Source organism: Trichomonas vaginalis, chromosome V (genome assembly GCF_026262505.1).
Source record: "Trichomonas vaginalis G3 chromosome V, whole genome shotgun sequence".
Lineage (NCBI taxonomy): Eukaryota > Parabasalia > Trichomonadida > Trichomonadidae > Trichomonas > Trichomonas vaginalis.
The window spans coordinates 24,599,880-24,613,598 of record NC_067207.1 but is presented as its reverse complement, the minus strand read 5'-3'; the positions used below and the strand labels follow the sequence as shown (position 1 = coordinate 24,613,598).

General features: G+C 32.1%; 5 protein-coding genes and 1 pseudogene across 6 annotated transcripts, besides 2 other annotated features; 2 read left to right on the top strand and 4 right to left on the bottom strand.

Annotated features, from left to right (window-relative positions):
- Positions 1-13,719: part of a mobile genetic element that runs on past both edges of the window.
- On the bottom strand, positions 17-1,006 carry TVAGG3_0396030 (protein of unknown function, DUF4106 family; the record flags this gene model as incomplete). The annotated part of the gene is made up of 1 exon (XM_051232488.1): positions 17-1,006. One exon carries the CDS (start codon positions 1,004-1,006, stop codon positions 17-19), a length of 990 nt encoding a protein of 329 aa, XP_051102218.1.
- On the bottom strand, positions 1,825-2,868 carry TVAGG3_0396020 (annotated as a pseudogene). Its single transcript has one exon. A coding segment is annotated over exon 1 (1,044 nt).
- Positions 3,021-3,351, bottom strand: TVAGG3_0396010 (protein of unknown function, DUF4106 family; the record flags this gene model as incomplete). Its single annotated transcript, XM_051232487.1, has 1 exon — positions 3,021-3,351. A coding segment is annotated over one exon (331 nt), but the record flags the coding sequence as incomplete, so codon positions are not given.
- Positions 4,165-4,915, top strand: TVAGG3_0396000 (attachment subunit-related family; the record flags this gene model as incomplete). Its single annotated transcript, XM_051232486.1, has 1 exon — positions 4,165-4,915. A coding segment is annotated over one exon (751 nt), but the record flags the coding sequence as incomplete, so codon positions are not given.
- On the top strand, positions 6,492-7,049 carry TVAGG3_0395990 (uncharacterized protein; the record flags this gene model as incomplete). The annotated part of the gene is made up of 1 exon (XM_001306837.1): positions 6,492-7,049. One exon carries the CDS (start codon positions 6,492-6,494, stop codon positions 7,047-7,049), a length of 558 nt encoding a protein of 185 aa, XP_001306838.1.
- On the bottom strand, positions 8,491-11,691 carry TVAGG3_0395980 (leucine-rich repeats (6 copies)-containing protein; the record flags this gene model as incomplete). The annotated part of the gene is made up of 1 exon (XM_001306836.1): positions 8,491-11,691. The coding sequence occupies one exon, from the start codon at positions 11,689-11,691 to the stop codon at positions 8,491-8,493; it is 3,201 nt and encodes a 1,066-aa protein (XP_001306837.1).
- Positions 13,419-13,719: part of a mobile genetic element that runs on past the window's edge.

The following is a 13,719-nucleotide window of genomic DNA, read 5'->3' as shown; positions in this document are numbered from 1 at the left end:
TATAGAATAGTTGGATTTATGTGTCATAATAGAACCCACTCGGACCAAGCTTTACTTTCTTCCTGACTGAGTTTTTAACTCTTCTTTTTCCTTCATTGCCACTACTTTCACTAGATGAAGTTACTTCTTCACTACTTTCACTTTGTTCTACTCTTCTCTTCTTCTTTGGTGTCGCTTTTGGTAACTTGCCCTCTGCTTCAAGTTGTTGCATCTTTGCCTCATGTTCACCTAGTATGTTGTAAATTTCCCATGTCCTTTTTGCCTTTGGGCTCTGGTCGCCCATCTCAGGTAACCTATATCCTAGAAAGATTTTGTCATAGTTTGTATTTGAGTCTTCGCGTATTGTTTGCATGACTCTTTCCTGAGTTTCCGGTTCAAGCTCTTCAAACAGAGCTTGTCCATATGGAATAAGCTCGTTTCCAAATATATGTTTTTGTAGCCATTCTGGTTTTCTTTCCATGTTACCAATAATATCTTTTGTGAATGGGAAAGCTTTTACCCAATGTTTCAGTCTTGCGTCATTTATTTCTGTAGTTGGTTTTATTTTGTCAAGGAACATGTTTTTCAATACTAACATTTCATTTGGTACTGTCCATTTGAGTTTTCTTAAATATTCATCCCTTCTCAGTTCATTGTCTGCAAAGTAAGTTTTTATGACATTTTGTAAACTTTCGTTTGCAAGGTCATGTACAATAGGTTCTCTTCCTTCTATCTCCCTAACTTTCTTTCTAAACTCTTCACCAAATATACCATCTCTATGGTTCTGTGTAGTTCTTTGAGATAAATGTTCTAGAACGTCAGGTGTTATATTTCCATCAGCCATGTTCATTTCATACTGGTCCAAAATATCTGCATGTTTCATATCTTTCAATGGCATTAAAGCCGCGCTGAAAATACCAGCTATATCTGGTTCACCATTCACTTCCATTGCGTCTACAACTTCTTGGAATTGTGGTTGTAAGTTTATGAACCACCTATCCGGATTAGCTTTATGACCCCATCTCATTGTAGTTCCATAGTCTGCAGAAACAAAAGTAGGTTTGTTTCCATATTGGTTAGGTTCTGAATGAACTTTAAACAATGTTTCATTTCTATATGTTTTGTTGAAATTTAACCTTTTATTTTCACCGAGTTCAGCCAAAGATTGAACGTTATATGGTCGTAAGTAAAAAGGATTGTTGTATTTGCGTACATTTTTTCAGTACTTCCATTCTATGCTGAATATTTTCATCTGATGTTGGAGTCTTTTGTATGTCGGCGAACATTTTTCGATATTCTTCTACTATGTCAGCCGAATTTTTCTTAGACTCTTGGAAAGATTCCATATTCTCCGCATACTCTTGTTGAGGGTCAAGATTTTTCGGCTGTTCCAAATCTTCATCTAGTTCTGTGAAGTTAGTTTCCAAAGGAGGGACTTGTTCGTTTCCTTCAGGCTCTTCTAGCTGTTGTTGCTGAACTATTTCTTCCATGTCTGGTTGTATCTGAACTTCTTCCTGTGGAGTTTCTTGTACCTCATCTGCTGGCATTTCATATATTCCGAGACCGTTTTTAACAAGTTCCCTATTTAAGTCATCCGCATTCATAACCTTTCTTCTTTCGTTCCGTCTCTATTTTTTACGCGTTTCATGAAGATAGTTGAATTATCATTTATCTCTGACACCAAATATCTCGGAGTAAATTCATCATGTCATTTGGATGATATGCTATTAAATCATATCCCTTAGCGAGCTTGTATTTTCCAGGTTTGAAATTATATCCCATTTGGTGCTGAACCATAAAGCTAAATAGGTTCGGGTCAGTATTTCCTTCCTTGAACTTTCTAATAGCTTCTTTATATCTGTCACTAAAGTCAAGAGTATCTGGGTAACCATAATTTCCTTAAGCATTTTTAAGAATTCTTGGTTTCCTTGTTCTCTACTTCTTTTATGTCCTTGCTCTGTTTGTGGTTGTGTGCTGGTTTTGAACTGTTGGTTGTGGTGCTGGTTTTGAACTGTTGGTTGTGGTGCAGTGTTTTGAACTGTTGGTTGTGGTGCAGTGTTTTGAACTGTTGGTTGTTGTGTTGGTTGTTGTGTTGGTTGTTGTGTTGGTTTTGGTGCATGCCTGTGTCTGTGTCCATGTGACGATGTAAATGTTTTAGGTAGTCCTGGTGCAGGTGCTTCTCTTGGAGGGTTTGGTGGTATATAAGTTCCACCAGCTGGCACATATGTTCCATCTGCAGCATAATGTCCTACCTGACTTTTCGTTTTTAAGAAAGCATTTACTAGGTCTGTTTTGGTCTGTTGTAACTCTTTTTCTTGACTTTCCACAACAGTTGCTCTAACGGCGTCATAGGCACTTTGAACTGCCTGTCTCGTTGCTGCATCTGTTATTTTCGTCATATTTTGTGCTACTTCTCTTAACTCGTTGTCGAAACCTTCAGACTTCAGTTTCTTTCCAGATGAGAAGTCGTTCACTAGTTTCACCTTACTATGAAGAGCTTCGAAGGCGTTCTTAAAGTCAGCATTCATTAAAGCTTCATTTGAACTGTCTTCATCCGCTTGTATTTTTGTCCTTATTGACCCTATAAGTTGGGCTGCTTTGCGTTGGCTTGGGCATCTAACCAGTCATTATTAGCTTTTATATATTCTGCGCTTTTCATTGCCTTTTGCATGGCTGCGTCGTTATTTTTACTTTCTTGTGCTAAGTTTTCATACTGTACGGTTTGGTTTTGCAACTGTAAAAGTTTTTCTGCCTTTACATTTGCTTCAACTTCTTTTTTATACTCATCGCTATCCATATATGTCTTCAGGGCTTTTTGTTTTATTCTTCATCTTTCAGTACTTTATATTGAGTAGTATGGTTTTTCAAATTTATAACATCTTGTTCCATTTTTGCTACTTCTGCTGCTTTTTCTGACACTTTTTTCGCATATTCCTCTGTACTTAGTTCTTTCAGTTGTTCTTCTTTCTTCTTTTTCTCTACGTTTAACTCATTGAGTTTCTTTGTGTGTCTGTCATATTCTAGTTTCTTTTCGTTTTCACTTATTTGTTTCTGTATGTCTATGTTTGACTTTTTGACATCTGTTATTTGATTTTTGAGTGAACTCAAATTCATTTGACTTTGAGGGTTATAAGCTGTTCCGTCTGCAGCTCCACCATAGCCTGCCATTTTCGCTAAAAGTGCCGCTCTTAAACCTCCACTCTGTGCACCAATAACTCGGTTTAAAAGCATAGGGTTGCTTGACATTTGTTGCAACATAGTGGGGTCATTCATCATTTGTTGTTGCAACTGTTGTTGTGGTGTCAGTTTTACTATTGGATGTTTCAATGCTCCCTTCCTCTTACGTATATTCTTACGTAGCTTACGTGGCATTTTAAGTGAAGTTAAAAAGCGGTTTTTGACAGATGTTTATATGACACTTTTTGTTCAGCACAAAAAACTACTCGGTCAAAGTGTTGTCAGTTTTGTAAAATAACCGTCCTATCTCATTCTATAAGGGGAAAAGGCTTCTCAAAGTATACTTCCTTGGAACGCCTGTAACTTTTCCTGTAGCGACGATAGACCCTTACTTGTCCGGACAAAGTTATACTATTTTGAGTGCTCTACAAAAAAGTCAACGGCGACGACTCTCAAAAACCGTTGTGTAAAAAGTTTTACCGTTGGACAAAAAAGTATATATAGAAAACAAAAAACGTTTATAGTTCATTCAATATTTGAGATGGAACGGTTTGCCAACGGTAACTATTAAATAAAATAAAAAAATAGAGGGGGTCTCCGTTGGTAAAAACCGTTTATTTTAAACTTTTCTATGAGTAGTCCGAAAAAAACAGTTTATTTTTCATAATGGAAGGAAGAAAAAGTGTCGCAAACAATTCGTCGACTACCTCTGCAGTTAAAGTTCCTACAACTTATGTCTCACCATTCTCAAAACCCTTACGACCTCCTATAATACCAAAGCAACTTCCTCATACAATTCAAGACAATTTGTCCAACAATTTGAGTTCTTCTTCTCAAAACACAACAGATACAGTTGTCCAAACAGCACCAGAACAAGTTTCACATAGTTCTACAATTCAAGACAAATTGTCCAACAATTTGAGTTCTTCTTCTTCTCAAAACACAACAGAAACATCTGAAACAGATTTACAACCAGCACCAGAACAAGTTTCACATAGTTCTACAAGTATGTTAACAAGAGCACAATTTCAAGATTTAATTTCTCTTGAACAATATTCGAGTAACGAAACACAAACCGACGACTGTAACCTCTCGCTACCCGAATCCATTCAAAGAAAATACGCCATGAAAAGACTGAAATTGTTGTATAAACTTCTTAACAATTGGGGGGTCGAAGACAACACAGATTATAGTGAAATGTTTAACAAAGTCATAGAATCTCTTAAACCAATTGAAAACGACATAAAAAATCCCGGTGTTCTTGTAGACCTTTTCGCCTCAAAATTACCAGTTACAACTAATCTAATAGCAACACAAGCTATAGAGCAATTTATTTTATGTTTTCCCAAGCAATATAGACAACACCTGAGGGAAACAAGAATAGGAAAATTTCAATTGGTGTATCCTACAACATACAACTATTACGAAGAAGCAAATGAATATGGAGAACTCTCGTTCCATTTCACACTTTCAGTTCCTGAGGGAGAAGAAAAAGCAATCTATCATGTACAATCTCTTGCAGGATGTGAAGGAAAACCTCACATAATAACTACTGTTGCAATTGACAAACCTGCAAGAGTCGAAGACGATGTTTTGTTCGCGTCCATTGCTGGTTTTGGCATGGGAGAACCAATTCCAATTTCCCATTTCACAGAATACTCAGCACAACATTTTCAAAATGTAGAATTCGTGTTCTACGACCATCAAAAGTTCCTGCTAACAAAACCAAAGAAACAATTTGTCTCAATATTTGTTGCTGGTCATGTGGCTGACAAAGAGCCATCAGATACTGACTATGAAGAAGAGGAGGAGGAAGAAGAAAACGATAGCGATGTCGTTCTTATCGAATAAAAACTTTAATTTCTTACTATATAATTTTTTAGTTCTCCTCTAGGTTTTTTAGGGGCTAGAAGGGGCGCAGCCCCTGGAAGCCCCACTACCTTTTTTTTTTTTTTCAATCTTTGATTGAATTACCTATTTTATCCTGGAATTTGCGTATTGAGAATAGAAATAAGGGTGTTGTTAAGATATCATAGTTAAATAATTCGAATTATTCATACAATCTACATGATTAGCTAGATATTTCTGAAATTAATGAAAGAAAAGATTCAATTCTTCGAATTTTGCGGAAAAGAAAGTTTAATGATTGTAAAAATATTTTCATTTGATCATGTAGAATATATTAAAATTCATTGTGGTCTAATATTTCAAATCTCGCACCTGTAACCACAACTTTACAAAAGCGGATAAACTTTGATGTAAGGAAATTTTTGAATAGGTTATCGATTCTTTTTCCGGCACATAGAATACGAAACAAGATACACTGAACAAACATCATGTTGTAGTTTTTTGAAAATGAAAATAAGATTCACACAAAAATTTTCCAAAATTAATTCTTAAATTTTAAGTTAAAATTTAAATATAGTTGAATTCAACATTTATATTTTCAGAAAAATTAATTTTCAATGTATCCGTTTCAGAAATCTTTCATGCAGTTTTTAGGGATATTTCAATTAAGATGGAGAGCAATCGCTGTATATACGATGATCTCTATAGTTTTGTTGCATACGTATCTCAGCTTATCAAGAACTTCTCTATTTTTAACACGTTCATTTACAATTTATACCAAGAAAGGTTACCAAATCACTGAACAGTATGATTCAAATTTTTTAATAGGCAATAATATTGTTATCGAATCTACAGAATTTAAATATCTTCAAAATTCAGCAATTATCTACAATGAAAATTCAAGAAATTCAAACATTTCGATTGAAGATTGCAGTTTCATCGAATTCAATACATATGATAATGGCAATTACGGTAGTGCCATATCTCTAAGTTGTTTTAAAAATGCAATTTTATTCAGAAATTTCGGTTTATCATGTAACTGTAATACAAAGGGTATTTTGCTTTATGCCACAAATTGCGATTCAATACATATAGATAGTTTTTCTGCAATTGATTGCGGTAAAATCAATGGAGAATCTGTGATTTATGATCTTCAAAGTAATTTATACTCAGTGAGCTGGAACATTACTTCTTGTAATAGCCAGAAATGTGCTGCGATTACAGTATTTGACGGAAAATCACAGATTTGCCTTTCATCGTTCAATTGCAATAAAGCAGACTGTATTATTCATTATAATACTGATAAACATGAGGTAAAATCAATATTATTCTCTAAAAACTTTGCAAATTCTGCTTTAATTCTTGCAAATCAAAATTCATCTCTTTATTTATCGAATATATCATTAATTAATAACACAATTATATCTAAAATGCCATTTTATGGTAATATTATTAACAAAACACACTCAGATTTGAGACTTTCTATAATGAATTTGATTGATGAAAAAAAGAAATACATTAAAAGGGTAGCTAACGATCAAACACCATTTCCAACATACAAGAGACGTGAAGGAGTCACAACAACGTACTTATACACATTAGTTGAAACAAAAACCGAATCTATGGTTCTAATTCAAACATTTATGAACTACTCTTATGTAACAATTGTAGAAGGAGGTGGAGAAAAAACAGTTTATGCAACAACTGAAACAGTTGAACTCTCAAAAACTGAATCTTACACAATAATTAACACAACAGTTGCATTTGAGACGTACAAGAAGTGGGATGTACTTAAAATATCATTGCTTGTTGTTGGAGACTTGATTCTTATTGGTTTAATCGCTCTTGCAATTATTTGTTTGATTAGACATAGAAGAAAGCTGAGAACACGTGAAGTTGTTGATATCGGTGATGTACCAAGTGAATCTGATGATATTCCACAAGATTTCAAAGTTAAAATTGACACAGAAACTCATATTATTTTATATGAGAGTCAAGAACAGAATTTCCCTTATAAAACCGATACAGATAACGAAGAAGAATAATGATTCTATTCTCAAAAATGCTCAATGTATCAAAGGAGCAAATCATTTGAAATTATTTCAAAAATATTTATGCGGATACAGCGTTAATTGTTATTTAATAAATATTACATCTGTTTGTATTATATTTTAGAAGTATTTTAACATGAATATTTGATCATATTTTATCATCTTATTCCAATTTATTCAATTTAAGTAAGATAGTATTTAGCTTTGAGATTTGTAGTAATTTTATTTAAGTAATGAAAGAATTTCATCTGAATTTATCCTTCGTAGTAAAATTTGCAAATTTGTGAGTTCTTTTCATTAACTTTCTTGTCTACCTATTAATTCAGCTCTGTAATTTAACATTTCATGATTTCAAACTTTTTTAAGGCTCCTAGTGCATAGAATTTGTATAGTCTCTTAATTTCCTTTTATTTTTTCATGAAGATCTAGTTGTGTAATAGACATGCATAGTGGAGAAACAAAATATTCTCATTAACATCTGAATGGTTCCTGAACCTACAACATTATACAAACAGATTGCGTTCTTAGGAAACATTTATTTCTATAACCAATAAATAATGAAAATAAAACTTCAAATAAATGGAATTACAGATCATATTAGATTTCGGCATTTTAATGGGTAAATAATGAAATATTGAACTATTTTTATAGGATTCATCAAGAAGACCATCAGGGTTTATATAAATAGAATCTTTATCATTTTGGATTTCAACAAATTCCACACGTGGAATACGAATAAAATTAAACCCTTTAATTGTTTTGACAGATGAAAGGAATAATAATGATTTTCAGAGTGTTTGATTTTGATATTCCTCCAACTTCGATCAGTTCTACAGAATTAGGAACGACAAAATATTCCATTCCATTTCCTCCAAAAATTGAATACAGAATTTTCATATCTCTGGAGTAAAGAGCTCCGTTTTTTGAAACAAAAAATTTATTCTCAGGATCTACAGAGATTAATTGTACTGGGAGTCCCTCGTCAAACGGATTTCCTACTAATTTTTTTACATTTTTCGGTATATTAAAAGTAACAATTTGAGTACTGGAAAGCAAAAAATTATCAATAACAATTAATGCATCATCAAATTCTACATTAGCGAGATTTTTATAATTTGATAAACATGCTGATACAGTTGAATTGTAGCCTTGAAAAGAAAGTTTGACAGCTTCCTTGTGCTGAGATAATTTTTCGAGTGGGCCTGAGCCAATTACTCGATAGGCATTTGGTTCACCTTCAATAGGATAAAAAGTCAGATAAAATCTATAAAACCGTTTCACTCAATTTTTTGAAAAGTTTACAACGTTCTTCGATTGCATAATCAAAAGTTTAAAATATATAAAGATAACACATGTCAGACCAAAGAATATCCTTAAAATGAAAATATGAAAAAATATAAATGGTTGTTTAAAATATAACAATTTAAATTTGTTTTTATACTTTGTATTTTCCACCACCACCGAAAGGACAAACAAAATAGAGGATAATGAATAAGATGATTAAGAACAAAGCAGAAGCGCAAAATGCTATCAATCCAATCTCTGCACTTGACAATCCATGGATATGTCTCCATTTATATTCATCAGGAAGAGATTTCTTGCATTTTTCAACTTCATAAACATCATCACTAAACAAAGGATTATTGTAATCATCAGTAACAACTTTCTTTGTTATATCGAATTCACCATCTTGGAAGTATTTTCCTTCATAGCAAATCTTATAAATAGATGTTTCATCGTTTGTTCCTTCAATTATTTTAACAGATGATGGAACTTTTAATATGGAACCTCTGTAATCACTGTCATAAAATGTTTGGTCGAAAGCAACATGCGTTTCTTCAATAAACTTCTCACGTTTGTAGCCTGACCAATCAATTTCTTCAACATTTTCTGGAATGGTAAACAAAAGTGACAATTTACCAACGGTTGTGTAAAATGCATTTGAGAATTTGTTGATTAAAGAGTTCGTTTCAAATTTATAAAGACGACTTTCTGGAGAGAAATTAATCGTCTTAACATTGAACAATTTATTCAACGAATTCTGGGAAATGTCAACCAATGATGATGGCAAATTCAACTTCTCAACAGATGATCCAATGAACCATTTATCATCATCAGAAAATTGAGTAATTCCAATTCCGATTGTCACTTTTTTAAGTTTTGGACAATAAGAGAAAGCTTGGACACCTATTGATACAGTTTTATCTGGAACTATGATTTCTTTCATGTTGCATTTTCTGAATGAATATGAACCGATCAAATAAAGATTGTCACTGAATGAAACAGAATTTAATTTCTCACATCCATCGAAACAATAATCAGGAATCGAATACAAACCACTTAAAACAGCTGTTTTCAAGCCAATACAATTCAAAAAGACTTTATCTCCTAAATTAATGGAATGAGTGATTTCTACTTTCGATAGTTTTTCACAATTTTCAAAACAATTGTCTCCAATAAATTGAATAGTTGTAAAGTCAACAGTTTTGAGAGATTTACAATCTTTGAATAAACTTTCATTCAAATGCTTGAAATTAGAGAGATTGATTGTTGTTATTCCAGCATTTTCGAAGCAATTAGGATACAAACTATTGACAAAAGTCAAATTTACTGTTGACAATTTCTGACAATTGTAAAAAACTTTGCTTTGGAATGTTTGACATTCTTGTGGTAAATTCAATGTTTTGAGTTTCAGACAATTAGTAAAACATTGTTCTCCTAATGCTGCTATTGGCGTTGTAATTGTAACAGTTTGTAAACTGTCAGAATTTGCAAAGAAATTACTTGGCAAAATATCAGTTTCATCTTCAGAAAAAGCAGTTTTTTCGAATCTGATTTTGACTTCTTTTACATAAGGAGATCCATAAAAAGACAATTTATTTAAGTTGATGTCATTTGACACTTCCACGGTTTTAACCTTTTTTGCCAAAGCCAAGAAACCTTTTTGAACTGTAGTAATTTCTTCAGGAATCGTGAAAGATGATGAAGAATATTCAGGAAGCAAACAAATCAATGTATTTCCATTCAAAATCAACAAATTATCATCAGTTATTGAAACATTTCTTGGTTTTAATTCAGTAACAATAGAAATTCCTGATGTTTGAGCGAATGGCAATGCATCGAAATATGCACAATCTTTAGCTAAAGTTATTTTTGTTATTGAGTTTACGCCATAAAAAGAAAATTCTGAAATTGAAACTAAATTTGAAAATAAAAGTGAAGTGATTTTTGTATAAGAAAATGCGTAATCATCAATAGTTTCAACGTATCTTAAACTAACTAAATTATTCAGATTGCAACTAGAGAAACTGTATTTTCTTATTTTTGTCAAATTAGTATTAAATGACACTTTTTGTAAACTTGAACAATTACAAAAAGCGAAGTCAGGAATTTCTGTTACAGGATTTTCGAAAATGATGTCTGTAACCTTTTGGCAGCCTTGGAAACATCCTTGTCCGAAAGAAAATCTCAAATAAAGTTTTTGTAAATTCGAACAACCCAAAAATGAATATTTTCCTAAAACTGACGTATTTGAAATTCTTGGCAAATTTACTTTGGAACAATATGAGAAAGCGTAATCTCCAATGGTTGAAATATTCACAGGAACAGATATTTCTAAACTTTCACAATAAGAAAAACAAGAATTTCCAACTTCCGTCAAATTACTTGTCGAAATCGATTTCAAGGACTTGCAATTGTAAAATACCTTCTCATTTAGTGTTTGTAAGCCTGGTGCTGTGAAAAACTTCAATGAAAAACAACTAGAAAAGCATTCAGAAGGAATTGTATCATAATCATAAGTCAAAACAACAGAAACAAGCTTGGAATTCTTACAGAATGTCTTTGAAGATAATACAAAGTTTGATGGTAAGTCAATTCTTGTAATTAATAAATTTGAAAAAGATTCTGAAGATAATGTAAGGGAATCTGTTCTTTCTTGGAAGTCTATTGATATTATTTGTGAACAGTAAAACGCTCTTTCATCAATTAAAGTGACACCTGGTGAAATTGCAACTTTTTTGATTGATGAATAGGCAAAACTGTATTTTCCGTAAGAAATGATCTTGGAATAGTTAAGATCAGATAATGATGTGCAATCATGGAATGCATATTGGCCAATAACTACATTCTCTTCGTTCAAATTTACATTTTTGAGATTAGTACTGCCGGTAGCGAAGTAATCTGGTATATTAGCAGTGTAAACTGAGAGATCTGTAAGCTTGTTACAGGCCCTAAATGTATAAGATTCGAAAGTTGTAACGTGTTCTAAATTTATTGATTCAATTGAAGAGTGATCAAAGCAATATGATTTGATTGTAGTTACATGTTCGGATAATTCAACTGTTTTAATGTATTTGTTATTTTGGAATAATGATTCTCCAAGAGTTGTTGTCGTCGTAGAATTAACTACTAATTTAGATATAGCCAAATTATCGATTTTATCAACAGTAGTGAATGAAACATCTTCTCCTTGAATGATGAGTGTTTGTATCTGAGATTCAGTGATATTTGAACTGATTGATTGATAATCAGCTAATGTAGTTACTGTTAAAGTAGTTCCATCAATTGTAGCATCACTTTGCAGCTGGATATGCTTAAACAAAAGTGAATATATAAAATAATTAGTTCGAAGCATTTTTGATTTTTTACACTTTTTGGTTTTATCACAAAATAAATCATGGATTTAGATGCCTAAAATGATAATCATATTATTTTTATTAATCTTAATTGAAATTGAATTGAAATGTTTAAGGGTGCACCCGTATGTACGTTTATTTGAGAGGAGGAGGATTACCCTCTCAATTTTGAGGGATTCGTTAGTTTATTTTCTCGATGAATATGCAATAAAATTTGATTTTTACCTTATCAATATACTTCATATAATATACACATGTTCATGTAAAAACTTTTTTCCAAAATGCTCAGGAATTAAGGGATTTTTGAATTTTAAGAATTTTTTTCGAATTTTTTCGAAAAAAAAATATTTTCAGAATAGGGATGCGTTAAACACGCCATTTGACCGGGCGTACATTTTTTTTGTTCGCCCAAAAATTTCGCCATTTGAGAAATTCAAAAATTAAAAATAAAATCTTAATCTTGATTTTTTTATTTTCGTGATTTTTTTGAAACTTACATAAGCGATGAAATACTTTTTTTAAGTAATCGTTTATTATATATAAATATATCTTAATAAATTTAATTCCTTAAGGTAGAGCGTGTTCAAATTTAAAATCTCATACAATATTTTCTTAATGGCGTATTTTTCTGAGGTCGCCCAAATAAAGGCGAATTCAAAATTGAGAACTCCAAGGCGTATGGCGAGTATTCAAAATGTACGCCACTTACAAAATATTGAATGCGGATTATCAATTTTTTGGCGTATTCAATTTCAAATTTTGATATTTATGTTTATTTTATTCAGTATAATGCTAAGAATTAAAATATAAAATTCATAGAATTTTTTCTTTGAAAATATTTTACATTTTTATTAGACCACTCCTCAAACTACTCCTCAAACTCCTCCTCAGATTATCCTCAAACTCCTCAGACTACTCCTCAGATTATCCTCAGACTCCTCCTCAGATTATCCTCAAACTCCTCAGATTATCCTCAGACTCCTCCTCAGATTATCCTCAAACTCCTCAGACTACTCCTCAAACTCCTCAAATTATCCTCAGACAACTTCTGAAACTACTCCTCAGACAACTCCTCAGATTATCCTCAAACTCCTCAGATTATCTTCAAACTCCTCAGACTACTCCTCAAACTCCTCAGATTATCCTCAAACTCCTCAGACTACTCCTCAAACTCCTCCTCAGATTATCATCAAACTCCTTAAACTACTCCTCGGTCTAATCCTCAGACTCCTCCTCAGATTATCCTCAGATTATCACTTTACATATATATATCGATAACTAAATAATTACTTATTATACTTTCTTTATTTTTTTTTAATTTTAAAATAATATTAATATATCTTTCTACGTTTAATGATGAAAAGAGAAAGAGGAGTAAAAAGAGGAAAGAGAAAAGAAAGAGAGAGAGGAGAAAAAAAAGAGAAAGAAAGAAAGAAAAAAAAGGACGGCAATAATTTTGTATTGTTTTGTTATTCGGCCGAATGGCGGGTACGAAGTAGCCGCCATTCGGCCCCAAAAATGGCGTATTATTCTATTTTTAAACGGTCATGGCGTAAAACCGTCGCATCCCTATTTCAGAACAGCCTTAACGGCTAAGATTTAGGAACAATGTTAAGTATCAAAAAGAAAGGAGGTCTGATATAGACAACATATATCGTTGAAGGTTGAAAAAATCTCTAATATTTGAGCCCAAAATTTCAAATTTTAATTTTTTGAAAAAAGAGGCCACCCGTATGTACGTTTATTTGAGAGGAGGAGGATTATATTTTTGAAAGGGTGAAACATTATGAATATGTTAATTATATAATAATATGTATTATTATAAAAAAGAAAAAATAAAGCACGTTAAAATTTTTCTTTCTTGATTTTTTACAAAATCTACTTAGAATTATGCAAAATATGACTAAATAATTATAAATTTCAAGTTAAATTTTAATTTTGATAAATAATTTAAATTTCAAAATATCAAGTTCAGTTCGACTATGTATGTAGTAATTCCTCAATAAAGTGCCAAAACCCTATTAAAA